The sequence below is a fragment of the Chenopodium album genome, chromosome 22 (genome assembly GCF_948465745.1).
Source record: "Chenopodium album chromosome 22, dcCheAlbu1.1, whole genome shotgun sequence".
Lineage (NCBI taxonomy): Eukaryota > Viridiplantae > Streptophyta > Magnoliopsida > Caryophyllales > Amaranthaceae > Chenopodium > Chenopodium album.
The window spans coordinates 37,030,772-37,058,651 of NC_137855.1; the positions used below are offsets into that span (position 1 = coordinate 37,030,772).

At 36.3% G+C, this 27,880-nt stretch overlaps 2 protein-coding genes, 1 long non-coding RNA gene and 1 pseudogene across 3 annotated transcripts; 1 reads left to right on the top strand and 3 right to left on the bottom strand.

Moving 5' to 3' along the window:
- Nucleotides 1–1,657: 1,657 nt before the first annotated feature.
- Nucleotides 1,658–4,174, bottom strand: LOC145604592 (chalcone--flavanone isomerase-like). Its single transcript, XM_081660488.1, has 4 exons — nt 3,986–4,174; nt 3,381–3,539; nt 2,142–2,365; nt 1,658–2,029 (listed from the first exon to the last, which is right to left on the bottom strand). The coding sequence occupies exons 1-4, from the start codon at nt 4,089–4,091 to the stop codon at nt 1,769–1,771; spliced, it is 750 nt and encodes a 249-aa protein (XP_081516614.1). The 5' UTR covers nt 4,092–4,174; the 3' UTR covers nt 1,658–1,768.
- A 4,729-nt stretch (nt 4,175–8,903) lies between these two features.
- LOC145603547 (putative histone H2A.3) lies at nt 8,904–10,527 on the bottom strand. The gene is made up of 2 exons (XM_081659472.1): nt 10,245–10,527; nt 8,904–9,379 (listed from the first exon to the last, which is right to left on the bottom strand). The coding sequence occupies exons 1-2, from the start codon at nt 10,452–10,454 to the stop codon at nt 9,140–9,142; spliced, it is 450 nt and encodes a 149-aa protein (XP_081515598.1). The 5' UTR covers nt 10,455–10,527; the 3' UTR covers nt 8,904–9,139.
- Nucleotides 10,528–13,237: 2,710 nt separating this feature from the next.
- LOC145605951 (uncharacterized) lies at nt 13,238–16,901 on the top strand. The gene is made up of 3 exons (XR_014105169.1): nt 13,238–13,620; nt 14,864–14,965; nt 15,351–16,901. It is a non-coding gene; the product is annotated as an uncharacterized LOC145605951 (long non-coding RNA).
- Nucleotides 16,902–19,216: 2,315 nt separating this feature from the next.
- On the bottom strand, nt 19,217–20,814 carry LOC145605950 (alkane hydroxylase MAH1 pseudogene; annotated as a pseudogene).
- Nucleotides 20,815–27,880: the final 7,066 nt, after the last annotated feature.

Sequence of the window (27,880 nt, forward strand, 5' to 3'; positions counted from 1 at the left end):
GATATGTCCCATAATTTGTGTCCCATTGGTGTTCCACTATATATGATTGGTTCTAAAAATATTTATTTGCCTTTTGAAATTTGAGAAGTGAGACCTTGTAATTATTACAACCAATGATATTAAGTGGAACACAAATGGAACATGAAAAATGGTACAGAGGATTTTAACCCGTATTGTTTCAAAAAAAAAAAAAATAAATAAATAAAAAAAATAAAAAACTACCATGTATTATGGAGTATTATATAACTGGTTAAAATATAATAGCTACATCTAAAATATTACAATGTGACAGTTTCATATAGCCTATATGCCGGTGCTTGAGTTCTATGCTTTGTCCAATCTTGTTATAATTAAACTGCTTGCAGCAATATTGTATCTTATCATAATTCTAGAAGTGGTGGGAGAGAAGTAGAGAACCTGAGTGGGCCTATGAATAAGCTTCTTAAAGGTTCGTGCCAAAGATTTATACTACTTCCGTTACATATAATTTGCAACGATTAGATCCCTCTTTACTTTATGTCAAATCGTTGTAAATAATATGTAACGGAGGTAGTATTATTCCCTCTGCCCACTTCCCATCTTAAGCTTTTCTTGTAGTGGTCCCAAGCCCACTCTACTCCTTTCCAAATGCGGGAGGCCCCTTTTAAGTTTTTTGGCTCTCCAACGTTGAAAAAGTATTTTTCCTTGATAATAGTAGAAGCCCAATTAGTATTATTATCTAGTTTCCAGCAAAGGTGAGCAAGGCTAGTTAATTAATGTTCTTATTAGAGTAATAACCAAGCCCACCAACACTCTTAGGAGTGCACAGGTTGTCCCAAGAAATCCAAGTAATCTTCTTTGTATCACTCAAAAAATTAGGTAGGACAGAAACTATCGTTTTTAAGGTCTTATGGTTTGCCACTCCGAAAATAATAAGGTCATCCGCAAAAAGAAGGTGTGAGATGTTCGTTTTTCCCCTCTAAACCTAAACGGGTCCCATTTTTTTCTGTCACAAGCTTCATGAATTTTTCTGGAAAGAAATTCAAGCCATAAAATAAAAATGTACTATGACAGGGGGTCCTTGTCTGAGCCCTCTAGAAGGAGAGAACGATGGAGATAAGGAGCCATTTATAGAGACTGAAGAAGTGACATTCGATATGCAACTCATTATCAAATCGATGGAGTCACTATCAAAGGAGTGCATGGAAAGACATTGGCGTATAAAAGGCCATTCTAGTCTGTCATAGGCCTTTTCTAGGTCAATTTTAAGAGCAATTTGTCCAATCCCACCTTCTTTTTCCCCATAAAGAGTGAATGATCTCAGAGGTAATAATATAGTTTACATCTAACCCACAACCTGGAATGAAACTATTTTGGTTTGGTGAAATCATGGAATCGAGGTGAGGGCGGATTCTAGCAACAAGAATTTATGAGATGAGTTTATAGCAAGTGTTGACTAAGCTAATTGGTCTGTGATTCTTGATCTTGGTAGGATTGTCAATTTTTGGAATGAGAACTATATATGACTGTTTTATTAATTTGGTGAGGAATAATTTTTGGAGGATGAATCAAATAAAATTCATATTTATTCAATGATACGAACTGTTGCATATTCAATATTTTTCTTATCCTTTTAGCGACTTTTAAAGCTTCTTCGAAACTTAGACAAAATAGAGTATAAGGGTTCAGAGACGAAAACGTTATATTTTATTTTAGCAATGCAAGTACAACTTCATGGATACTACAATGAGGCAGCTTATATCCAATATGTAGCATAAACTACATCTCTTTATGATTTTATGTCCTCTTGTCCGGACAATTTTTCAGTATCCACCTTTGAACTATTCTCATTTTCGACTCCATTCGTTGCATTTGCTTCTGCATTCTCTGGATTCAACAATCCTGAAACTCTAGCAGCAATACATTGCTTCGCTTCAGGAGAAACACCATGTTTGCCAATGATGGATTCTAATACAGCCTCCGACAAGTTTTTGTTCTCTATCACAGCACTTCCAGCAGTTGGAATGTTATCATGCTTGGAAAATCCTATCTGTTTAACACATGAAATTCAAAACAAACACTAATGTGAGTTATATCTTCTAATTGATTTTTACTTGCTTGAACTAAAATTACTTTTATCGAACATAAGATTTGAAACTAACCGTTAGAGATCCATGAGGTGATTGTGTAAACAAAATAGAGTGTCCTGGTGGAAATTTCTCATCCTTAAAGGTCTCAAGGAATTTTTCGACGGCCTTGGCTTCTTCATCTGTGTAGATTCCAATGGCCTTCCAGAATGCAACACAGTTTTCAGTCACCTTTTCTGAATATTGTTGTCCAGTTAATGGCAAGATCATGGTAACCTGGGTAAATTTCTCGAATGGACCTACAATTTGTTTGCAAGCATCAAGTTAAAAACTACATTGTTAAGGTGTAATAAAATCACTAACACCAAGCTAAGGCAAATTGTTTACAAGCATCAAGTTTACACTTTTATAGCATATGTTCATCGCTAACACCAATGCTAATTGCTTGCAATTCAAGCATTTAAGTATAATTAACAACTACACTACTTAAGGTGAAACAACACACTACATAAGTGAACCAGATAAAACGAACCAACACAACCGAAACAAAGACTTATTAAATAGTCAAATTCTGAAACATTTGAATCAAGAATGATACAAAGTTTTAGAAGCACATTATCAAATTCCTATACAACAGTAAAACATGATCAATTTTGTTATAACATTGTGAAATATAATACGGAGTAAGTAAAATCATTTAAAAATAAAATTTAAAAAAAAAAAAAAAAAAAAAAGGTTTAGTACAGAGTATTGAATTACTAAAAGTGCAACAACTAATTTAAAATAGGATAATTTTGTTGATTGAAGAGACATAAATCAAATCTTTGACGCTGGTGCATATTGTAATAATCTAACTCCTTAGTGTAAGTTTAAGTGAACTTGGAATAGTTTAAAAAAAAAATTAAAAAAATATATAAAAAAAAAAAGTGAACTTGGAATAAACGATGGTTGTCGTGAACTACAATTCATTGAACTTACCAGTCAACCTTAAACAAGGTTGAAGATTCGTAGGACTTGCCTCTTGTGCCAACAACCAATAACAATATACATTATACAATACAGGGTACGTGCAGACCACCTACTAGTCAATCAATCCTCAAGCACATTTTTTATAACCTTAACTGTATCGGTTTTGTAATTTTATACCCGAGTGTGAAAATTAATATTAGCTTGTGATCATTGATACGGAGTACTTCGTATATATTTATCAAATCTAGCTAATCAATATGTTTGACCTTGGATGATTATTTTATAACATAATTGTGAAGTAAATTTTGACATAAAATTCTTTAAATAGAGTAAAATATAACTTACCTGTAACAATATCACGGAAAAATTCAACAGATTCGACCAACTCAGTAGAGGTTTTACCCTTCCACTTACTAGCCAAAGCTGAAATTGCAGTCTCCTCCAAGTATACTCCAATTGCTGTGAACTTCACAAAATTTCCTTGTATTTCTAATCCTCTTACCCCTGCACAAGTATATATTAACTTATTATCAAATAATGGTCGATTTTCGGGTTAATCAATTATATTTCCAAGTTAAAAGCAATAGGCTTTCTTGATGGCACTTAAATTAACTTTTCGGTTTTAGAATTGGATCAAGTTAGTTTGATACAATTGGTTACGTGCACTTTAAAAGCTTATAGTGCATTCTATAATTAAGTATTCTAAATTTCTAAGTAAGTAACATTTCTCGAGCTTATAAGAAGCTTAAAATCAAATTAAATTTAAAGTAAATAATAGCCATTTGTAATTATTTTTCAACTACATACATCAATAAGTTAACAAAAAAAAGCAAGCAAGTGGACAACAAAGTCAAAACTATGCAAATAAATTTCATCATTTCAATGTAGAACAACAAAAACAAATCAATAATTTTTCTAAATATCAATATTACAGGCGTAGGATAACTAACCTGCGCCACCGAGGACAAACGACTTATCGGAGCCCGGAGCTTTCACTGTCGGCGGGAAGACGTAATCCTCCACCTTCACTTCGCTGACAGCTGTTGATGTTGCCATTTTTGACAGACCAATAAGATTATTGATATTATCAAGGGTGAGATGAGAGAGAATTTAAGATATTAGTAACTTCTAAGCAGAGAAAATGGAGTGGAACCGCATTTATAGCAAGGGAGGGTGGTGATGGGAAGAAAGTCACAGTCAATGCTGTTACATTTTTACTGTCTTTTTATTATTCCGTCTATAAACGACTAGCACTCCATTTTAGAATCTTGAAAAAAAATAAAATACAATTGTACTGTTTATAAAATTAAGTAAGCAATTAAACATTTCAGTTATAATTAAATCAATTTGATGTTCCTTTCAAATTCTAGATCGTCAATGCGAAGGGATTTAAATGTTAGTTTAAGTGAATTTTAATCATCACCCTCTTGTGTATATGATTAAGAGTCAAGTTCAAACTAATGATTCAAATCTAATTTAATTTTTAGAACTTTTAACACTATGATCATAAATTTTCTATAGATGAAAGTCTTTAAATACGACTTTTATGTATCCGGTTATTTCCTCCTATTATATCTTTGTATAAAATGAGCTATTCGTGGCCAATAAATTTTTTTTAATAATTCTGGTCAAAAATAATAATAATAATAATTATAAATAAATAAATAAATTTTTGTAATAATTACTGCAAATGTGGTAAAGTTAGCTTTATCATATGCGAAATTTAATGAATTCGTGAATTGATGCTTGGTTTCTTCTGCTCCACTCGTTACACAACAACCTCTAAGGGCCCTAACCCCATCCACCAAGAAAATAAGGCAAAAGAGAACAAATGGTAGAATGCACAAAATCCCACATTATATTGCATAAACAATTACAAAGGCACTAAATTAGGACAAACTCTTACATACACGTAAATCACAATTTTAACTTGTTTTCAACTATGCAAAAATTACTTCTTGGACTCTCAATTAGATGTGTTTTACGATATTCCGGTAGATTTAAGTCGTATTTTAGAGGAGGATGTTCGGGGGGTGGCTTTCCCACGCCATTGTACCTCCGTAGGTTGCTTCTGTTTTAGTTTTTTGTTGTTTGCTTTCTTTCTGTTTCTTTCTTGGCTTCCAACCTCATTTGAATCAAAAAAACAATAAACGTAAGATCGAATCATGTGGTATTGTGTACGCTCTATATTTGGATTTTGATATACTATTGAGGGTAATTTTAACAAGTGAAATCTATTACAGTAATTATTAACCAAAATACATCTCTTAATTGATCAGCAACATAGATATTTTGTAATTGAAATAAATTCGTGGTGCCATTAGTATTTGAATTTCAATAGGTATCTCTAAGTTAGTTGGTGGTAGCATGCATTTTGCATTAAGGCAGTACATAACGCCTATAGCACTCCAAGGCTCTAATTTAAGTTGCGTAAGACACTACTATTATTATGTACAATGTTGTTGCAATAGATATTTAAGGTGGACGAGTAGTTAGCTAGCAGCGGCACCTATTATAGTCTTATAGATACATATTGCAATATTCGTTCACATCAATGTGACATTGTGAGTCCGACAATGACGCATCTCGCATAAAATCTACGAGTACTAAAAGTGTGGGATCATGCATCTTCCAACAATTTTTTGAATCCTTTCGGAGCATGCTGTAGCAATGTGGCCTGTAAGTGTTAAATTCCAAAGGCAGTAGCGACAGCATTTTATGTGAAATTAGCAATACCTATGTCTCCTTGATTTGTTCACTGCAACAAATAGTGGCAAACTTTTAGGCCAACTTAAGGCATGTTCGACAAAAGTAGTTACTGTGGTAGCTATAAACTGAGGCAAATAGGCAATAGATATGTCTATTTATTAGCTAATACTTCGTAATAAAACTTTTATCCCGTATGATTCAACTGATTAAAATATAATACCTACCTTAAAAAATTTACAATGTGATGCATTTTCTTTTGTAAAAGTAAAATTTGTACCTCTACGGCTCTACTAGCAATATTCCTAACTAAAATATTATGGAGTGATATACTCCAATCTTGACTGAAACTGCAAAGAAATCAGTTCCCTGTAATGATATCAGACATCTGGTGAAAACTTTAACTTCACAAAAAAAATCACAACAAAGGCCTAGTTTGTAAAATAGTCGTTGAGCAAGAAAACTTTAACTTCACAAAAAAAATAATCAACAAAAGATCAAGAGTAGCCTGAAAAAATAAGAATAGAGGAACTCAAATCCTGCAGGCCCAGAGCATGGAAAATTACTTGGTCATCCGCTAGACTATCTTTTAAAATTTGTACTCTGTAGTTTTTGTTAAAAATCTTAAACAATAAAAAATACAATTAATTGCATGCGATAATATGAAGAGCAACCTATGGAAGTATGGATATATAACTCTCACGTGAAAAAGTTTTCCTCATACCTGAACTTTTGGCCTTTTAAATCAGTGTTTTCTCGCTTCCTTTATAATACCTGTACTATAAAGTCTACTGTTTTCTTAAGATGAGTAGTTGAGTACCAATACTTCTTCAAGAGATTGCAGTCTACAGTTCCCTTGAGTATTGCCTAGGTAAAATCTCTATGCAATTGATGAGCTGATAAGTTGCAGGGTGTTGTAGAGAAACCCCGAGTAGCATGAGAAGGGGTCATTGAAAATCTCTCTAGCTATACTGCTATAGCGCTAATGTGCTAATACCATCATATTATCCCTAGTTCCCTTTGTAAATAGAGATATAGGCACCTGCCAATAAGGCTTTTTACAGTTAAGCTGAAAACTCCTTGTGTAAACTTATCTGAACTCACTTATCCTTGGCTAAACATACTTTTGATCTTGTTGATGATCTTGATATTAATGATAAACATATTAGCCTTAATCTGAAATTGTCTGAACTATGCTAAGTTTCCATAACTCAAAAGGCTTTAGAAAATTCTGCATACCTATAAGGGCTATAACTCGCAGTTGCAGAGCAACCAGAAAGAAATTGACTAGAGAAAAATCGATGAAACTGGCCTGATTGGAGCAATCAGACTATCTGAGTATCCCTTGAACAAGCAATAAGGATTCAGCTTACTCACTTCCAATGTTGCAACAAGCAAGAGTAACCTTACCAATCTAAGAAACAATACAGTGTTCAATGGGATACACGAGTAGAGTCTTAAGATATCAGAAAGCTTATCAACAAATCTGATCCATGTTTGCCAATTTTTATGAAAGCAAAATGGTTTTGAGAAAGTGGGATGACTTGAAAAGGACTGACAAGGAGGCTGTTCTTGTCTTCATGATATGGAAGACCAAAGACGAAATCAAACAAAAAGAATAGAACTTCCTAAATTGAACTGACTCGTTCATTCATTGTAGCAAATAGGCCCATAGAGGGGACCCTAGTGAAACTGTGAAAGAGCTATCAGTTTATCACCAATTCACCATCAAATTTATAAGCACTGCTATCTAGCACATTCAAATATGAAAAGGAAAAAAAATATCAAGGTATCGATATGTCAGCAACATTTATCCCAAAGCAGAGACATCTTGCAGCGTCCAAAAAGTTATAAACCCCAACCATACGCAGCACGGCAGCAGGAATATGAGTTTGAGTTTTCAGTTATTGACAATTAGCAGACAATTCATACAGCATTCATCACTTTAGGAGCAAAAGCATGATCTTAGATGCAAAAAATCTAACTTCAGCCCCAAAATGCTACAGTACATTGGACAAAACACCAAGCTGATACAACATTGGCATGGACAACATTCATCCTAAAACAAAACCTCAAGTCCACAAGAGATGTTGAACAACCCAAGAGATAAAAAAATTCAGGAAGATCAGTGAAGCAGATGATGATAAGACATACTGTATCGGCATCTTCTTCACCATCAATAATCAAGTCTGCAAGCTGATCATTCACTATTCTCTGGGCAGGATCTCCAATCCTTCATAATGGCATAATCATAATGCTTCTGACCAAGAAACAAGATGTGTAAGAAAGTTTCAAAATCATGCAAATGAAAAAATTACCCAACACAGAAACTATCTAATACAAAGTCAAAAACCATTAAACCCAACCAATTCAACTCAAAATTTAAGTACTCATTCAAATCACCAAACAACTTACCACTTCAAAGTCTTAAGACTTTATGCTCCCAAAATTACCGACTTCAGAAGTTCAGATACATCATGTTCCTTGTTTCTTTTCATTGAGCAATACCTCAACAATCAAAATATAGCTACTTTGCCTTGTATTTCATTGCCCTAATTATAACAAAATGCAGCACCTAAAAGAGCCATAGAAGGTAAGCTATATACAAACAATACAGTATGTAATTTGTTTACTACTACTGTAAAAGCCTATGAATGGTTACATGACTTACATCCCACTTACATGGTGCAAGTGGGTGCTAGTCATGTATACTCAAAATTTATACTCAAACCTTACCCATAAATCGGAAATCCATAATGATCCAAGAATTGCCAAGAGTCTTCATATTCATATTCCTGCAGGCTGCAGCTGCCCTTCAGGAGTCCTCAGAGTAAATCAACTTTTCACTTGTACTCTACCAGTGACATTCTTGCCTAGCAAGATGAAACAAATTTTAAAACTATGTTCATCAAAGGAACACAGCACTAAAATGGCTTCTGTATTATAGAATATCATTTAGACAGGCAAACTGCTACAAAACAGTCGGAATTTAGACAGGCAAGCTTGCACTCAAGAAGGTTATCAAGTTTCAAATACACAATTCTCTCAGATTATCAGATACGTTTAAGTTGAATACAAAACAACTATTACCAACACATTCAGCTTAGGATACCCAGATTTGTAAGATTTTGTGCACAAACTTGCAAATTAGAAGCAGCAGGATAAGAAATTTATAATATGTCATTGATACCAACAACATTACAAAGAACAGTGAATCTAATCAAATTATTCTGATTTAATTCACAGATGAAACCCTCAACTACAACCCTCCCATCATCCCATTTTTTCAAATAAACAAAAGAAAAAAGAAAACCTAATTAAAAACATCTACTGACATTACATACAGAGATTCCAGAAAACACAAACTAGAGATGGGAAAGCCCAAACCCACTAAAATTCTAAGCCTTCTTGGGGGACTTGGTTGCCTTGGGAGATTTCGGCTCCTTTGGAGACTTCTCTGCAGTCTTCTTTGGCAACAATACTGGGTTTATGTTTGGAAGAACTCCTCCGTGTGCAATGGTGACTCCGGCAAGAAGCTTTCCGAGCTCATCGTCATTCCTCACAGCGAGTAGAACATGCCTTGGGATGATTCTGTTCTTCTTGTTGTCTCTTGCAGCGTTTCCAGCCAATTCCAACACCTTTACAATTTGAAAAACAAAATATATTAAGCCTTCAAATTTAATTATTCAATTTGCTGAGAGATAAAATACAAATTGCCATTCTAAAATTGAACAAATTGCTATTTATGAAATAATTGAATTGGGGATTTTGTCTGAATTGCCATATTAATTGACATGATTATAGCTCAAATTGTAGCTGAATTTGCATAACATGATATTAGTCGAACTGAATCGCAGGCAAATCAGAGAAAATTATGATATGGATCTAAAATCATGAAACCCTAACACATGCAATCAAATCTCAAAAATGAAAGCAACAACCATAAAAAACATATAGATTCCAAAATCAGGCTACACTCATGATATTTCAACAAACAAAATCCCAAATTCACAATATTTATACCACAAAACAAACCCTAACATTAAGTATTCCAGATATCATCGCGCCTAAATCAACAAACCAATTTCCAAATTCAGCCAGCAAAATACGAAATTAACAAACCAAAACCCCCAAATCACAAACTCCAAAATCAACCCCAACCTCATTTCACACCAAATTACAAAAGACAAATGAAATTGAATCCATGATCAAGCAATAGAATGCAAAACCAACAAACAAAACCCCCAAATTATACAATACAATTCAACCCAAACCCTAACATTTCCCATCCAAATCTCATCACCAAAATCCAAACCCCATCAAAATCAAACCAACCCCCATTAAAATCAAACAAAACCCAAAAACAATCATCATATAAACAAAATCAACAACCAAAAAAAAATCCCAAATCACCACAACCCCATCAAATCACCACAACCCCATCACACCAAAATCCCAATAACAAAAGGTCAAATGGTCAAAAGAGAGAGAATTGCAAAATACCTCAGCAGCAAGGTACTCAAGAACAGCAGCCAAGTAAACAGGAGCACCAGTACCAACACGTTGAGCATACCTTCCTTTCTTCAAATACCTTCCAATTCTACCAACTGGAAATTGTAACCCAGCTCTAACTGACCTTGTAACTGGCTTCTTCTTCGGCCCACCTCCTTTCCTTCCTCCTGCTCCCTTCTTCGCTTTTCCTCCTGTATCCATTTTCTCTCTCTTACTTTCTCGCTCCTAATTTATGAAGATGAACAAGATGATTGAAATGAAATGTGTAAGATTTTCGAGTGTGATGGGGTGGTTAATTGTGAAATTGTTGTTTTTATAGTGGGCTTTACTTTTTTTTGAGGGATTTTCAACCGTTAGATTTGGTTGAAATCGACGGATTTGGATGGGTTTATGACAGTTTTGGGGGTGATCCGTGTGCTTTTATTTGGACCAATGAGATGCGACCTTAGCCGAACCTTTTTTTTATTTTATTTTTTGGGGAGAGAATATGTTTTTCTGTGCTTTTTGTGCTTGTCCCTATAACTCACAAGTCTACGAGCATTTTTGTGATTCGTGAATCCCATAGTAAAATAAATAAATAAAAACTATTTTTATTTTTTTTTAAGGAAAATGTTATATATAGCCCTAAAGAGTATATATAAGCATTAAAAATACTCTTGAAAACCAGGACAAAAACACACTGATTTGCGCGTGTTTTTGTCATAAATTCCTGATTTTATACAATTTTCAAGAGTATATTTAATGCTTATCCCTAAGGGCTATATATAACATTACCCTTTTTTTTATATATAAAGGGTCTGTTCTCTTCAGTTTAATTTCACTTCAGTTCAGCTCTTAATTTCCTTCTCTCATAAACAATTCATTTCAGTTCAGCTCAGTTCATTAAATCATAATAGACCCGAAATCTAGTTTTCGGAAGAAAAAAAGAACATATGCATAGTAAATTATTTTGTGTGATCAACTACCCTTATCAAAACTTGTTTGAGTTTATTATATTCCTAAATTTATTTACATTATCCTATTTAAAGATTAACCCTTAGCTTATAATAAATTAAGTTTTCCTAAAATACGGTTAACAACAAAGGACGTAAGGTAAGTTTAATCATCACCTTGGATCTTTTTAAATTGCTTATAACAATAACTTTCAATTCCCATTTGCCGGATCAAAGTGCATTCGTTGGGAATTTCTAATATGTGCGTAGAGGAATATTAGTCTATATCATCTTGTAGTGGACATTAATATACATCCTTGCAATTGTTACCTAAATCGAGCTACTAATGGATTGCTGAAATTATATAGACCCAATGTCGTAATGGACTGCACGTGATTGGTATCTAATTCAGACTCTGCTTCTCTATCAAGATGCTCAATAAGGAAAAGGTAATTGATATTAGTCTTAGATGGATTGTGGATGATATTCATCGAACTATTAAGGCATTTACATTGTGTAGCATTCAAAAGTAATGAGTTCACAAAGGGTATATCGATATTACCACGTTGAATATTGTGTGTCCATTATACTTTTACTATTTATTGTGCCTTAATTTAATTTCTTAATAATTATACTTTTTAATATCTACCTCTTTAATTTGCTTTCATTTATATACTAACCTTAACAAGTGGTATCAGAGTCAAAGTTAATCAGAGTGTATATACATTAAAGATGTTTTGGCTTATTAAGTTTCATATTTAAATCAGGAACATGTTGAACACCAGATAATTTCTTAATCTTACCATTAATGTTTTGATCTGCAATAAGCTAGTGCCATGGACTTTGCAACGAGACCTGTTGCCCGTAGAAACAAATCTATTCTTTACTAGTCGATTGTCAATAAAGTGATCTTTTTTGCGAACAAATATGGTAAGCACAGTCGGCATCAAGTACTTTGTCAAAAGTCTTACTTCTTTGATAGAAGTAGCCAAAATAACATCATTACATTCTATTTCACCAAAATCGGCTTTTGCAATTTCAGTCCCTTAACATTCTTCTCATTTTTTTCTCTTTCGAGCTTTTTCATTAACTCTCGGCAATTAGAAACATTGTGCCCATGCATGCCTCTTGCTAAATTTGCAGGAAACCTTGGATTTACGCCGATTAGTCCTGATTATTGGTACTAATTTTTTTTTCGTGTGATATCCCTCTTACATATAACCTCATTTATTTTCAGCATAATGTACTTCAAGGTCAAATTTTTCTTTCAAGCGTGAATTTGATTCATCATCATTTAAGGATAGAATCATGATATCCTTGAATTGCTTTTATAAAGGCGAGAAAAAAACAATTTATAACATAGTTACACAGTACAACCTTATTCCCATCTTCAATCTTAACGTCTAGATTTTCGTGACCAATTACAATAGAATTAAATTCATTGAGATGAGATTGAATAGAAGACATGTCTTCGGCCATCCGAATTGTATAAAGACTTTCATTGAGACGGAGTTTGTTGGCGAGACTTTTAGTCATGTAGAAAGACTCCTACTTTAACCATAAACCGACTGCTGTCTCTTTGTGTATGACTTCGTGTAAAACCTCCTTTATTAAACATAGTTGGATCATGGACTTTGCTTTTTCATCCAATTCTTGCCATTGCTTGTCCATCATAGTGTAGATGGCTTTTTTTGACTTGCCATCAAGTACCTGCTTTTATTCGTTCCGTGTGAGAACGACCTTCATTTGGGCTCTCCAAATGTTGAAATTAATCTTGCCATCGAACTTATCAACCTCGATCTTCGTAAGCGAATACATCTTTAATGTGCAAACACTCAAATCAACCTTGACTCTAATACCATCCACTTGTTAGGGTTGGTGAGTTCTCAACAGAAACATGTTTAAGGTGTAGAGATTGAGTAGTATGATATACTATATAAGAAGATGAATGGTAAAGTGAAATAGACACACAACATTTAACATGGGAAAAATTCTCAATAATAATGTGGTGTACAAAATTATCTCAAATAATCCACTATATGAAAATAAGAATGTACAAGAACCCTTGAAAGTTTCAAGGTTCAAGGTAAGTAGTACAAGCAAACTCTCACTATAGGAATTCATGAAGGAGTTATAGTGAAGGAGAAAATATAGGAATTTTAATCCGGACCGGACCGGACCGGACCGGAATTAGTTATCTTTAACATAGTTCAATTTTGAAACGCCTATACGAGTATACGAATTACAGAATCCTTAAAATGCAATTTCATTTTGGCGCTCAGAGAAAATAAAATTGGCGCTTCTCTCTCCTCTCAACTCTCAACTCTCCTGTTTTTCCACTAGGACTCCATTTCTGCTCTTTCTCACCGCCGTCGCCGGCAACTCCGTTTCACGGCAGATTACCGTCGTCTAATGTAGCTCATAAACACTTTCTGGTATGCCGCATGCATCCAATTTATTCTTTGATTATACATTTTTTTTTTGTTTTGATAATTTGCGGTTTTTATGCTCCGGTTATAGTTTTATTATTATTTTTTGAAAATTTCTTTTTTGCATAAGTCTGGAAATTTTGCTAGAGTTTCATTATTTGGTGTAATTTCTAAGGATTTCTCTTTGATTAGGGCTACTAATCATGACATTGAAATTCAGATCAAAGTGCTAGGGTTTTTAATTATTAGAATCTGAACTGTGATTTTCTGCTCAATTAGGGCTAATTGAGTTCGATGTATAGCTGAATTAAGCAAATTCGGGTGAAGAAGGAAGAGAACACACCATTAATCATGTACTTGAACGAATCGGTCAATTTAAAGGTACTGGTTAAAGATTTACAATTATAGGCAGAATTTGGATATCTTAAGGGGATTGGAGAATTGCCAGGTTTTAACGAGTAATACATAACATCTTTTCCTGGCTTGCTATAATTGGCGCAAATAAAAAATAAATAAATCATTGTTGCTAGAATTAGAAACGGATAAGCTAAATCGGTTGCTAAAATTAGAAATGGATAAGCTACATTGGATGCTTAATCAGACGATAGTATCATATGTGGCGAATACTTTCATCTCATAAATTAGTTGTGTTATTTAGCCAGTGTTTGATTTAACAAATTTGAAAACGAACTCTGGATTAGTTGTGTTTCATTGATGTTTGGTTGAACGAGAGCTATTAGGCTTAGACTGGCATTATTTTTTACTTATGCCAAATTGCCAAGGTGTTGATCCTATTCCAATCCATCCTTTTGAAGCTAATATCACTTTCTTCATGGTGGGAAAATGTTTGGAGCAGCAAGGTCCAAGGTAGATAGTGGTGCTGGGGTGATAGTCAATCTAGTTTGATTGATGGCATGCTTTTTAACCTTGTGTTGGCAGCATAATTTCCTTTGAGCTTGAGAACGTTTTTTTTAAGCATTTTCAATTTGTAATTTTGTATGAATGCTGTATTTCTAATGATCTCTATATTATCACACAAGCTTCTTGTTAAGTAAATGTTTGTCGGTATGCCTCTTGATAGCTTCATTGCAGATTATCTCTTATGTCTGTTAGCTAGGTTGAATAATGGTGATTTGATGTATGGTATTGTGATATGTGTGGTATTAGAGTTCAAAATATATAATTGATGTTCGAGTAGTTTTCTTGATCATTACTATTTCTGTTCTTTCATGTTCTTTACGGTCACTAGTTGCGCACTAAACAATGCAAGAAAAGAGAGGATGAAAAGTGGGGAAACAAGTGGCTAAAGCATGAAATATGGCCAATTGATGACTAGTGACTAAGCAAGCAGGTACAGTAGAAGTGTAATTTGTGAAGACAAAAATGAATGAACTTTGGAAAATCGGAAAGGGAGTTGAGGTATAAGAATCTAAATTAATGACTGTTCGCATACTTCAATTCCCTTTTCGATTTTCCAAAGTCCATTCATTTTTGCCCAGAACGTAACTCAACGCATCATCTGTCCATCTATCATGTAGGTGACTACAAACACTATGGTAATACAAGTTATACAACATAGGACCACTCTGTTCAATTTCATCTGGAATTCTGGATCTGGATATTTTTTTTCTGAGACAACTGAAAGGCTTTTATCTGGGTTACACTGCAATATCACCTTACATTATGTTGTTCCCAACTTGAATGCTAACAGAATCTTGCTGAACCTGTCTCTTTAGGAAACGACGCCTGAAATTTTTTTCAAGAACATGAGGAGGAGGTCAGAGGCTGCTGATGCACAAATGACCTGCTTTCAAACTAGTACGGCTACTAGGGTCCAGCTAGAGCTACTGAAAATTCAGCAACTGAGGCAGCAATGTTCACTGCTGCTGCCAACTATCCCATGCAGGCGGTTACCTTTCCTTCAGTTTCGACCTTTGTCCCTTGTTTTCAGTCCCCTATTTATTATATGAATGAGATGGATAAGCTTATGGCATCCACTAAAAGATGGACCGACAATTGCATGGGTTGGGTTCCCCCCTACTCACAGATCTATATCTCTGTTCTGTTGTACATGCAGACCATGCGTGCAATGGAGGCTGCTGGTCCTTGCACTATATTTTCTGAGTTTCGGGATCTGCTATTGTTATACCCTATTGAGAGTTTATGGATCCCAGGGCCCTTGGTTCCATGCTTTAGGAATTTGGCTTGTTTCAATCCTACTGTTACTGGGAGATTTGGGAATGTTACCCCTGCTTTACCCTTAACTCCTGGATGGAATAGAGAGAAAGGGTTTGGTATGAGTCGGACTTTTGAGTCCCACCTTCCTCACATCAGTGTTTTCATCTCTAGGCTTAATTCCATTTGTGAAGTTGCCTCCCAAGCCAATATTGATCAGGCCCAGTTTTCAAGAGATGTTAATGGCCCCATGAACCTAGGGCAGTTATTCCAAGCAAACTGCGACAACAATAAATATGAGCGGTGCATCATGTCAACCCCTGGCTTCTCAAGCTTATGCAGGAAACCTGAGGTTGTGGCAAGAAGCTGCAGATATGCTTGGCTCTATAAACATACCCCCAAACCTTGATCTGACTCAGCAGGATAATGAGGTCCCAAATTCTTGGACTTCTTTTTTGCGATTTGATCACCGTTCAAGCTGGTTTAACACATTAGCAATTATGATGGGCAAGTACTGTCAATTCTGGCGTGGCTCTTAAAGGTTCAGCTGCTGGAGCTGTCCGCTTGAGTGCTATTAGAGGGTCAAGCATTTTTAAATGTGCAGAGTGGAGTCCCGCTCAAGGAGAGTACAATATCCATGAGCATGACCAGTTTGGACACTACATTTTATGGCGTAATGCTACCCTGAGTTTTGATGGTGCTAATACAATTGAAGACCTTCCTGACCGTCACGCCCAAGCTGCCCAGACTTTCCACTACAACATGCTCTATAAAGAGAGAAATGCAAAGAAACTAAGAAATGGACCTTTTTGGACTATCCACCCTGACACTCACACTCTACGCAATATATCAGTGTATCAGGCCATTCCAGCCACCTTGGTTCGTGAGAGTCGTGACTACCCATGCTAGCCACCTAGACAGTATACATATTATTGAAAATGATAAGAACAGGAACAGGTCTGGTGTTTGACATTTGGTGTACATGATTTGTGAATTTGTGTACCAAGTAAATGAGCTCTCTTTATATTAGCAAGTGAATACTATCTTGTGTAGCTGTTTTGCTCGTCTAATTATCTTTATATCTTTACTGCTCTCATATTTTTGTGTGTGACCTGTGCTTAATGGCTCATTGAGGAGCATCACAGGAAATGCTTGTGATTTTGCAGTGGAAGATGACGATACCTGGATTACCTCAAATAGTTGGCTGCTTCTGTTGTTAGTCTTATTACCTTTGAAATTAAAATTGTTAAAAGTGTGAGGATGTCTCTTTAAAAGGTTTATAAAGGTTCCAAGGTGGCACAATGAATTACCTAAAAAAAAAAAGGTATGCTAAAGCTACTTAAAGTTTTTATACTTGCTGGAAAATTGTTAGTTAATGTTTTTTTTTTGGGTTGGGTTGGGAATTTATTGTTAGTTTATCATTGTAGCATGCTGCATGCCTGCATGCCTGTCCTTGACTCGGGTATGATCAAGTAAAGTAACAATGGCAGCATTTTAGGCTCTGCTTCTAAAGCGGTATGTGAGCTGGGTTAATAATCTAGTGAGGCTTTTATGTTGAAGAGGAACTGAGGAAGGCTTGAAGAAGAGTTGTTAACTTGTCACTCGAGCTAAGTGTAAGGTGTAAAGTTTTGTGATTTAACTTTCTAAATGAGAGTAATCAATCTTTAGAAGATACCCCTCTAATATTCATGTGTGTCTCTCGATTTATCACAAATTATCTCTTATACTGCTATGTTATACTTCCTATGTCCAGAAATATTAGTCAGATACGAAGTACAGGTTGCTCCGCAATTTCTAATGTTGTATCTGTTTGTATGTTGTTGGTTTTACTATTACCCTGTTTAGACTGAGTACCTTTCCTTTGGATTGAGTTTGTAGACTTGCAATCTAATGATTCCTGAAGAATGTAGAATTATTGCTCCTATAATCTTAATTTTGAACCTGATTTTACTGGCTTTATGTCAATCCCAATTTCTAGTCTAAACTCTCAATTCACGGGCTGGGAGATCATTCTTAAGTGTAAATTGCAAAATGTTTTTGAAAGTGTTTTTGGCTTCTTTGACTCATAGCTGCGTTGCTTTAATAATCTGATTCTTCAGCCTTTTAATGTGTGTGTGTGTATTTGCTGTTTCTTTTTTCATTTTCAGTTTCTGCAACTCGTGGGTCTAATCACTTCGTAGGCTGCTCATTGGTGTCGATGAAATGATGAATACAAGCTGAATCCTTTTACTCGTATTAGCATTTAACTTGAAGATGGACTGACGGAGTAATTCCAAAGTTTTCAACCTGCTTTCTTCTGGCATGAGACAGAAACACAAGATTTAATTTTAACAAAATCTGAGTTGACGCACAAGGGAAAAAGATATTTATTGGTTCTGTCTGTTTTCAAGCTGCATAACAGCCTCAAAGGCAGCTTCTATATTTCCATAGCTGCATCCCCCTCCCCCTCTAATGTTGAAACTTGAAAGTGTAGTGTATGGTTATCTAAGACTAAGGCTGTGTTTGTGATTACATTTGGCTATCAAGTTATGTCTGTTACAGCTCTTTGTGTCTTCGATATCATTTGCAGTAGTGCGCAGAACTTTCTTTGAACTCTAGTTTGATCTACTCACATTTGTTCCTTTGCAAGTACATTTCATCGTGGAGGTCATTTGATTATTGTCTACTCGGGTTTCCTTGTATATACAGCATAACAACAACAAAGTCTTAGTTCTAAAATGATATGGGCTTCCTTGTATCTGCATCTCATTGCTTGTTATTGTTCGTCTCACAACTCTCACAATCTTAGTATAACATATTAACAACTCTGTATTCTATGCAATCTGCAGAACTTTCTTGAAGCAGTATGGCGATGAATATTTCAAGGCCAAGAACTTCAAAGAAGCTAGTAATTGCTTCAAAGTATTTGAGAAGCATTGCCTTGTCAGTTGTCACCAAACGTCCTGGCCTATGCAGATACTATTATGTACGCTTACTCACTAACCCAAGTACACATGAAAATTAATTTCAAATTCAACCTTTATCATTATTATAGTAATAAAAAAGTTGTTTTGAAAAAACTAAGCTTAAATATAAACCAATCATAGAATTAATTAATTGAGAAAGACCTCTTGGAGCAGTGGCCCAGAGGTCGCCTCGCATCCTTGAGGTGTTCAAGGGTGAGTATTACATAAAATAGGAATAGTGGATTCAGAGAGCGAATGTGGATAGTATAAGGAGGTGTATTATGTAGGAAGGGAGAAAATATGAGCAACAATTAACTTTACTTATTTTTTCGGATGCTTCTAGAACAGGCATTAAAACCCATCAAACAATGGGCCTATAAATTTGGGCTACACCCAACAAGTTCTCCAATCATAAACACCTAGCTAAGTAGCTAGGCATAAGACTTTAAAGACACATGAATAACAAAGCCACATACATAAAAGCAACTCAGCTTATCTCAATGGTGAGGTAAACATACAAGTAAAGCACAATAATACAGCATGTAAGAGAAAGCATACATACACCTAATAAGATGCTTTCCTTATGGAGAACGACAAACCTTAACCATGAATCCATGTTTCATACGAAGGGTCAAAGAAATATCAGGAACAACATGATGTCCTTCAACTGCTTGGAATGTGTAGTTTCTCATTATTGTAGCAATGACGGCCTTCATTTGGAAGAAAGACATGTTTTTCCCAAGGCAAGTTCTTGGCCCTGCATTAAAGGCTAAGAACTTGTAAGATGGTTCATGTCGAATGTTCCCTCGTTCAGATATCCATCTCTCTGGCTTGAACTCGTAACAATCTCCACCCCATATGGCCTTCATCCTTCCCATCGCGTACAAGTCGAATATAATTTGCATATTCGGATCAACTTGGTGGCCACTTGGAAGTACATCTGACTCAATTGAGACCTTTTCCTCAAAAGCCACAGGAGGATACAATCTTAAGGCCTCACATAATGCACCATGAACATAAATCAACTTTTGGTAATCATGGACCGTCTCCATTGTGCTTAATTCATCTCGGATTTTGGATTCTACTCGCGGGTTCTTAGAGAGGAGATAAAAGAACCATGATAGAGCAGTACTAGTTGTGTCTCGTCCTGCTGTCAAGAAAGTTAGTATAGTGTCTCTTAAAAACTTGTCACTAGCACTTGTAACGTTTGTAACGTTTATAGTTTGGCTTTCATCCATGTATAATGCCAATAAATCGACACCAACTTGAGGCTTCATTGATTTTTGTTTTTCCTCTTCTCTTTTTTTAGCAATGCATTTATAGAGGAAATCATCTAGTATTTCCCAAGCTTTTTTGTACTTCTTTTCTTTTCCTACCCCAAGCCACCTAAAGAACTTCCATACTATTGTAGGAACATTATGTCGATGCACTATAACCTCCCCGGCATCATCTAACGCGTTTGCAAATGGAACATGAGGCCAATCTATAGATAAAGATCCTAAATCACACCCCGTAACTAGAGTGCAAATAGTGTCAAGCGAAAATCTACTAAACAAATCTTGCAAATCAATTACTAACCCTTGTTTTGACACATGATCAAGGACCGGGATTAGACCTTTCTCTACCTTCTCCCAAACCGTATCTTGCAAAAAAGGTTGAAATTTAGGGTGGCTAACGAAAGTATGCGCCATTTTCCTTTGGAACATCCACATATCGGAGTCTACATTGACGATGCCATCCCCAAAAACGTCGAACATTTCATTAAACTTGGTTCCCTTAGGATAATTTGTAAAGTTCTTGCTCATAATGTGGTGCACATTTGCAGGATCAAGTGTGACAAACATGTTCATGTTGGCTAACCAAGGACCTCTAAAGAAGAAATTCGTATCTGATTTCTCTAACACTTCGGTTATCCAAACGTGAACTTGATGAAGGTTTACAAGTAGTGCAAACAACATCCCTACTATAGGCCAATTAGTAGGAATGCCATTTTTGTTGCGAAAAAGGTAGCAAAGGAAGACAAAAGACACAAATATCATCAAGATAACAAGAAGCTCCATTTTTTTAAGCAAGTATTTGAGCTTCCTAGAAATAATAGTGTTGTAGTAGTTGTATATATTATGCCTATTCTATAAAAACCGAATATATATAAACCAAGATTTTCAAGCCTATGAAAAGAATATAGTAAAACTTATGGAATTTGGGATATTATTCAAGCATCCTTTTGATTGCTATACAATGGTAGTTCGAGCATCCTTATCTTCTTCTTCTTCTTCTCTCTCTCTTTATTTTTTATTATTATTATTATTTTTTCTAACTAAATTGTTATTATGAATAGTGTTGAGACTATTATGCCCCTAAAAATGATTCTTTTTTTTTTTTGGTAAATTGCCCCTAAAAATGTATTTGCTCTATTTATTTATTTATTTATTTTTAAACTTAATTGAATAAGTTATTATCTCTAACTTTATTAAAAGTTTGAGATGATTCTTATTAAAATGTTTGAACATTATGCTTTTAAAATATTTATTTATTAGCCCATAATTATGTTAATTACCTCTTTTTTGAACTCTTAAGCTAGAATAGTGTATGAATTATTATAACCCTAAAATATATGTTTATATATTTTTCCTTATTAATACTATATACCAAATATCAATAATTTAAGTTGTGACTTGTGACTTGTGACAAAAAAAAAAAAAAGAGTTGTGACTTGTGATACAGGGCCCAGCTAAAACAGCTCCATGTATACTGTATACGCCTAGCTATAGCGTGCACATTTAGCTCCCATAGTATATAGAAATGTTGTATCTCGTGTCTTCATCCTCTTTTTCTTCCCAATCATTTTCTTATTAATATGCAAAATGCCAAAATGTAATCATGCAAATCCAATATATATATATATATATATATATATATATATATATATATATATATATATATATATATATATATATATATTTGTATGCAAATTGTAATACAAAGTCAAGAATATTTAAGTGTTGATTGTTACTAATGCATTATTACAACTAACAGCGACATGGTTTATTGTATGTAGAAGTTAGTTGTATTATAATGATTGCGTAAACTTATTATCAACCCTCGTTCTTGTAATATAATCTATATACATGAGCACCCTTAAATATCCTTATTTTTTGTGGATGCCAAATAATTATTTATATGAAGTACTAATTTTGCAACAACTTTTGTGTGTGGCCACATTGTGTGGCTAGACTAACACACAAGTAACCCCCGACCAAGTAATCACTGATCGACTTAGTAACCCCTAACCGACCGAGTAACCCCTTTTCTTCATCTTCTTTTTCTTCAATGGATCTCCTTCGAATTGAAGCTACTCCAATGGTGCCGAAGACGACGACGAACAACCCCAACTCCACAAATCAATCCAGAAACCCAACAACCCCGTTTTATGCTTTTGTTGCAGAATTGCTTGAAAATTTTGCCGTAAATTGCACGTAAAAACCCCAAAAATCAACTTAAGGGTTTTCAAATTACTTGTTCTTTGTATAAATTTCTTGCATGAATTTGTTTGTATGTTGTACCAATCAACCCCATGGAAGCTAGGAGTGAGAAAAGCATGAAAAGGGGAATACAATGAAGAGTGAGAAGTGGGGATAAAATAAGGAAAATTTGACATTTGCTACCAGCGAAAGCACTTTGTATCACATTTGCTACCTGTTTTTTATTTACAAACAATGACCCGGGGCATCGCCCTGGCCGATAACTAGTTTGGTAAATACTTTGTTTACATTGTTTATAGTGTTAAATTACCATTTTGATGCATTAATTGAGAATTGGACGAACAAAGTTGTAAAATTCTAATGGTAGTATCATGTTTGTTTTCTTGATGAAATGACTTACTGAAGCACATTTTGTTTTACAGAACTAATACAAAGCACTCCATACGAAGCTAGCAAAGTAAATCTCCTGAAATCGGAAGGGAAGCTCTAACCACTTGAGGTATCACTCACTCTCAATTATAAAATTAATTAAGACATTCTAAATCGCTCTTGAAATCTTGTAAATCTAATGAAAACATCTATTTCGTATCATTCAGCAATGGTTTTCCGATAAAACAGACAAGTATGATTATGATTTTTATGAAGCGGCCAAGTACACAAGGCTCATGAAACACATGCCCGCAAGACAACTTCCCAACTTTCCAATTGAGTTCGACCACTTTGTTAACATATATACCAACATACATCTTTTGTAGACTTATGATCTTCGTCCTCCTTAATGTCTGTGGTTTTCAAATTGATAGATACTATGCTTAGGATAATATTTGTTGCAGATTAGGATATATTAAATGTATATTTTGTATGTTTATCGTATCTAGGATTCCTAACGTGTTTAGGCCTAGCGTTGTAAACTCTATATATTTGATCAATGGTACACACTCCAGATTAAGGAGTTTTCCCGAAATCTAACATGGTATCACAGCTTTAGGTTACGATCTAGCTTCCTCAATTTTTCTTTCAGTTTTTGTTTTTTTTTCCTTTCCACATAAGCACCTGCTTATGTGTTGTTTTAGCGGCACTTTCACACCAGTAGCTCTGTTCGCAAACACCCTACCATGACTAAGGACAGTGATCAACCTCCGCCACCTCCGTCCTCTAAATTTCATCCCGCTCTTGGCGTTAACAACATCAAGAATGCAATTTTCTCATCCTTGACCGTGAGAAGGTACATTATTCTAATTGGGTTGAACTTTTCGAATGACATGCCCATGCTTTCGGTGTGCTCGATCACATCGATTCTAAAACCCCTAAACCTGTGGACATCTCCGACGCTTTGTGGAAACGGCTTGACTCGATTGTCAAAAATTGGATATACGGCACCATCTCCTCCGACCTGCTCGAGACAGTCCTATGTAGAGGAGATACTGCTCAACAGATTTGGGACAAGCTCCAAGGTATCTTTCTAGATAACAAGAACACTCAAGCGGTTTATCTTGAAAATCAATTTAATTCGTTGCATTTATCTAATTTCCCTGAAATTTCTTCTTATTGCCGCCAACTCAAGATCCTCAAAGACCAATTAGCTAATGTGGATCAGCCTGTCTCCGAGAGCAAATTGGTTATTCGTCTTATTTCGGGTCTTGTTAATACCGACTTCAATACCGTTACTGCTATGATTCAACAAACCACCCCTCTTCCGACATTTGAAACGGCCAGGTTGCGACTCCTTCTTGAGGAATCCCGGCGTGCAAACGACTCTTCGTCCTCCCCTCAATCATTCCTTGCCCACCAAGGAGATTCAAGTTCGTCGGCTTCAAACCAAAAACCTGCACCACCACGTGATGGTGGCGGCGGCGGCGGAAACCGCACCTCTGGCCGGGGAGCCAACTTCGGCAAAGGGGGAAAAGGGCGTGGCAGGGGGCGTGGTCAATCCTCTACCAAGGCCACATCTACTCAACAGCAACAACAACAAGCACCAGTGGGTCAAGCCCAATGGTCTCCACCTTAGTAGGTCGGTTCACAAGGTCAATACCCCATGTATGGTTGGACATGGGCACCTCAGGATAATTGGGCCAGACCTCCTTTTCCCTATCCTCAGGCCCAATTCGTGGACAACAACCATCTTCAGGGCCACCTCCATCACAAGCCTCACATCAGTCCTATGTGGCATCTCAACCCACCTATGGTCAGGCAATGACCCCTACGGAGCTCGGGAACGCTTTCTCTACAATGACCCTAGCAAATCCGGATGATAGTTGGTACATGGATTCGGGTGCTTCGTCTCATATGACTCATAATTCCGGTAATCTCTTACCCTTGTTTAAATTAATCACTAATAATCATATTTTAGTAGGCAATGGTCACCGTATTCCAATTACTGCTTATGGTCATACCACCCTTCCCCAAAATTAATTAGCTCTTCGTGATGTTCTCCTTGCCCCTCAAATTATTAAGAACCTAATTTCAGTCCGTAAATTTACCTCTGACAATTCAGTTTCTATAGAATTTGACCTATATGGTTTTTCTGTGAAGGACATTCGCACGGGGACAGTAGTAACGAGATGCAATAGTTTTGGGGATCTTTATCCAGTCACCACCAACAACTCAACTTCATGCCTTGCCACTTCTCTCTCGGTCGTGTCACCCACCACTTGGCATGATCGTTTAGGCCACCTTGGAGCACCTTCTTTAAGCTTTCTTAGGAGTAATAATTTGATTAGTTGTAATAAGGAGCATGCCTCCACTTTTTGCAATTCTTGTCAACTTGGGAAACATACTAGACTACCGTTTTATTCTTCTACTAGCAATACTGTTTCTGCTTTTGATATTATTCATGCCGATTTATGGACATCCCCTATTCGTAGTACTAATGGTCATAGATATTATTTAGTCCTTCTTGATGACTTTACCCATTATATATGTATGGACCATACCTCTTGTTTATAAATCTCAAGCATTCCAAACATTCTTGAATTTTAGACAATATGTGCAAACACAATTCGAAAGACCTATTAAATCCTTCCAAAACGACCATGGTCGCGAATTTGATAACGATCCTTTCAAAAAGTTTTGCATAGAAAATGGTTTGGTTTTTCGTTTTTCATGTACTCATACCTCTTCACAAAATGGGAAAGCCGAGAGAATGATCTGCACTCTAAATAATATCAAACGAACATTGCTATTTCATGCCTCTCTCCCTCCATCTTTTTGGAATTTTGCTCTTAAGACTGCAACCTATCTTCTTAATATTTTGTCGACCAAGGTCCTCAAAAATATAACCCCGACTCAAGCATTATTTGGAGTCATACCTTCTTATTCCCACATTCGTGTTTTCAGTTGTCTATGTTACCCAAATCTCTCCGCCACCGCTCCACACAAGCTTGCTCCAAGGTCCACTCCTTGTCTTTTCTTGGGTTATCCACCTAACCACCGTGGCTATAGGTGCCTCGATCTCACCACCAACAAAATCATCACCTCAAGGCACGTCATTTTTGATGAGTCAAATTTCCCATATCAAAACTTGGAGAAATTTAAATTAAAGGATTATGAATTTTTGGGTGAATCTGAGACTTCTCCTTTATTGTCTCATCATTTGTTTCGGCACCAACCCACTCCTGGAGGCCCAACTCCTTCTAGCCTACATGATGCAACAAGCCCAACCACCTTTCCTTTAGTTTGGGCCTAGCAGCACACTCCTCCCATCACACCCATTCAACTCACGCACTCCCCTGCCCTCAACCAGTCCACTCCGCACCCTCCCCGCGACGTGGCCTCACCAGCCGCAGCCACCCCGCGGCCAACCCTGACCTCCCCACAGCCTACCTACACTCCGCCACCCCTTAAGGGGATACCACCGATACAACCCACTCGCCCCCCGCCACCCTCACCGCCGGTTACTCGTAGTAGTCGCGGCATTTTCAAGCCAAATCCCAAGTATAATCTAGCCACCTCTTCCATCATACATAAATCACCTCTTCCAAAGTCCTATAAATATGCTTTAAATGACCAAAATTGGAATGCGGCGATGAATGATGAATATAGTGCTTTAATTAAAACAGGGACATGGGATTTGGTGCCTAGGCCTACGGGGGTGATTGTTGTTAATTGTATGTGGCTTTTTAAGCATAAATACAAATCTAACGGTGATCTTAAAAGGCACAAAGCTCGTCTTGTATGTGATGGCAGGTCGCAGGAAATTGGTGTGGATTGTGATGAGACTTTTAGTCCGGTAGTTAAACCGGCCACTATTCGCACTGTTCTCAGTTTAGCTTTGGCTAAAAAGTTGTCGATACATCAACTAGATGTCAAAAATGCCTTTTTATAAGGTGATTTGCAGGAAACTGTTTATATGCATCAACCTCCGGGTTTTGTTGATCGGAGGGCTCCTACTCATGTTTGTCGGCTCCGCAGGGCTCTCTATGGTTTGAAACAAGCTCCCAGAGCTTGGTACCAACGCTTTGCAAATTTTCTCGTCAAATTGGGTTTTGTCATTTCCAAGAGTGACAACTCTCTTTTTACTTTCCGGCAGGGTGATGATATGGCATATTTGCTTTTATATGTTGATGATATTATTTTAGCTACCTCATCTGAGAGGTTGCGTACCGGAATTATTTCTCAGTTCCAAACTGAGTTGCCTATGACTGACTTGGGTCCTTTGAGTTATTTTTTGGGGATTGCGGTGACCGCAAACCCTCTTATATGGTACTTTCACAGGAAAAGTATGCCCAGGAGATTTTAGGGTGTGCAGCTATGGCCTCTTGTAAGCCTGCAGCTACTCCAGTTGACACTAAGTCCAAACTTAGTGCAGATGCAGGACCATCTTTTTGGGATCCTACTTTGTATTGCAGTTTAGCAGGTGTTCTTCAGTATCTCACATTTACCAGGCCAGATATTTCTTATGCGGTACAACAGGTGTGTCCATTTATGCATGATCCCCGGGAAACTCATTATGAGGCATTAAAACGCATTCTGCGTTATGTTCAGGGTACCATTGATCACGGCTTACATTTATATCCTACTGTTTCTCATCGATTGATTACTTACACTGACGCTGACTGGGGAGGTTGTCCCGATACCCGGCGTTCTACTTCGGGCTATTGTTGTTTCCTTGGGGACAGCCTCGTGTCTTGGTCATCTAAGCGTCAACATACTTTGTCTAAATCGAGTGTAGAAGCTAAATATCGAGGCGTCGCAAATGTTGTCTCTGAGGCGTGTTGGCTTCGTAATTTATTACTTGAGTTACATTGTCCTCTACGGCAGGCTACTATAGTTTATTGTGATAATGTCAGTGCTATCTACCTTTCTGGCAACCCGGTACAACACCAACGCACTAAACATGTGGAGATGGATATTCATTTTGTTCGAGAAAAGGTTGCTTTGGGGGAAGTACGGGTTCTACCTGTTCCTACTAGATGTCAGTTTGCAGACATTTTCACTAAAGGCCTACCACGAGAATTATTTCTGGAATTTAGGTCCAGTCTTAGCGTACGACCTCCTCCCGCTACGACTGCGGGGGTGTGATAGATATTATATTTAGGATAATATTTGTCGCAGATTAGGATATATTAAATGTATATTTTGTATGTTTATCGTATCTAGGATTCCTAACGTGTTTAGGCCTAGCGTTGTAAACTCTATATATTTGATCAATGGTACACACTCCAT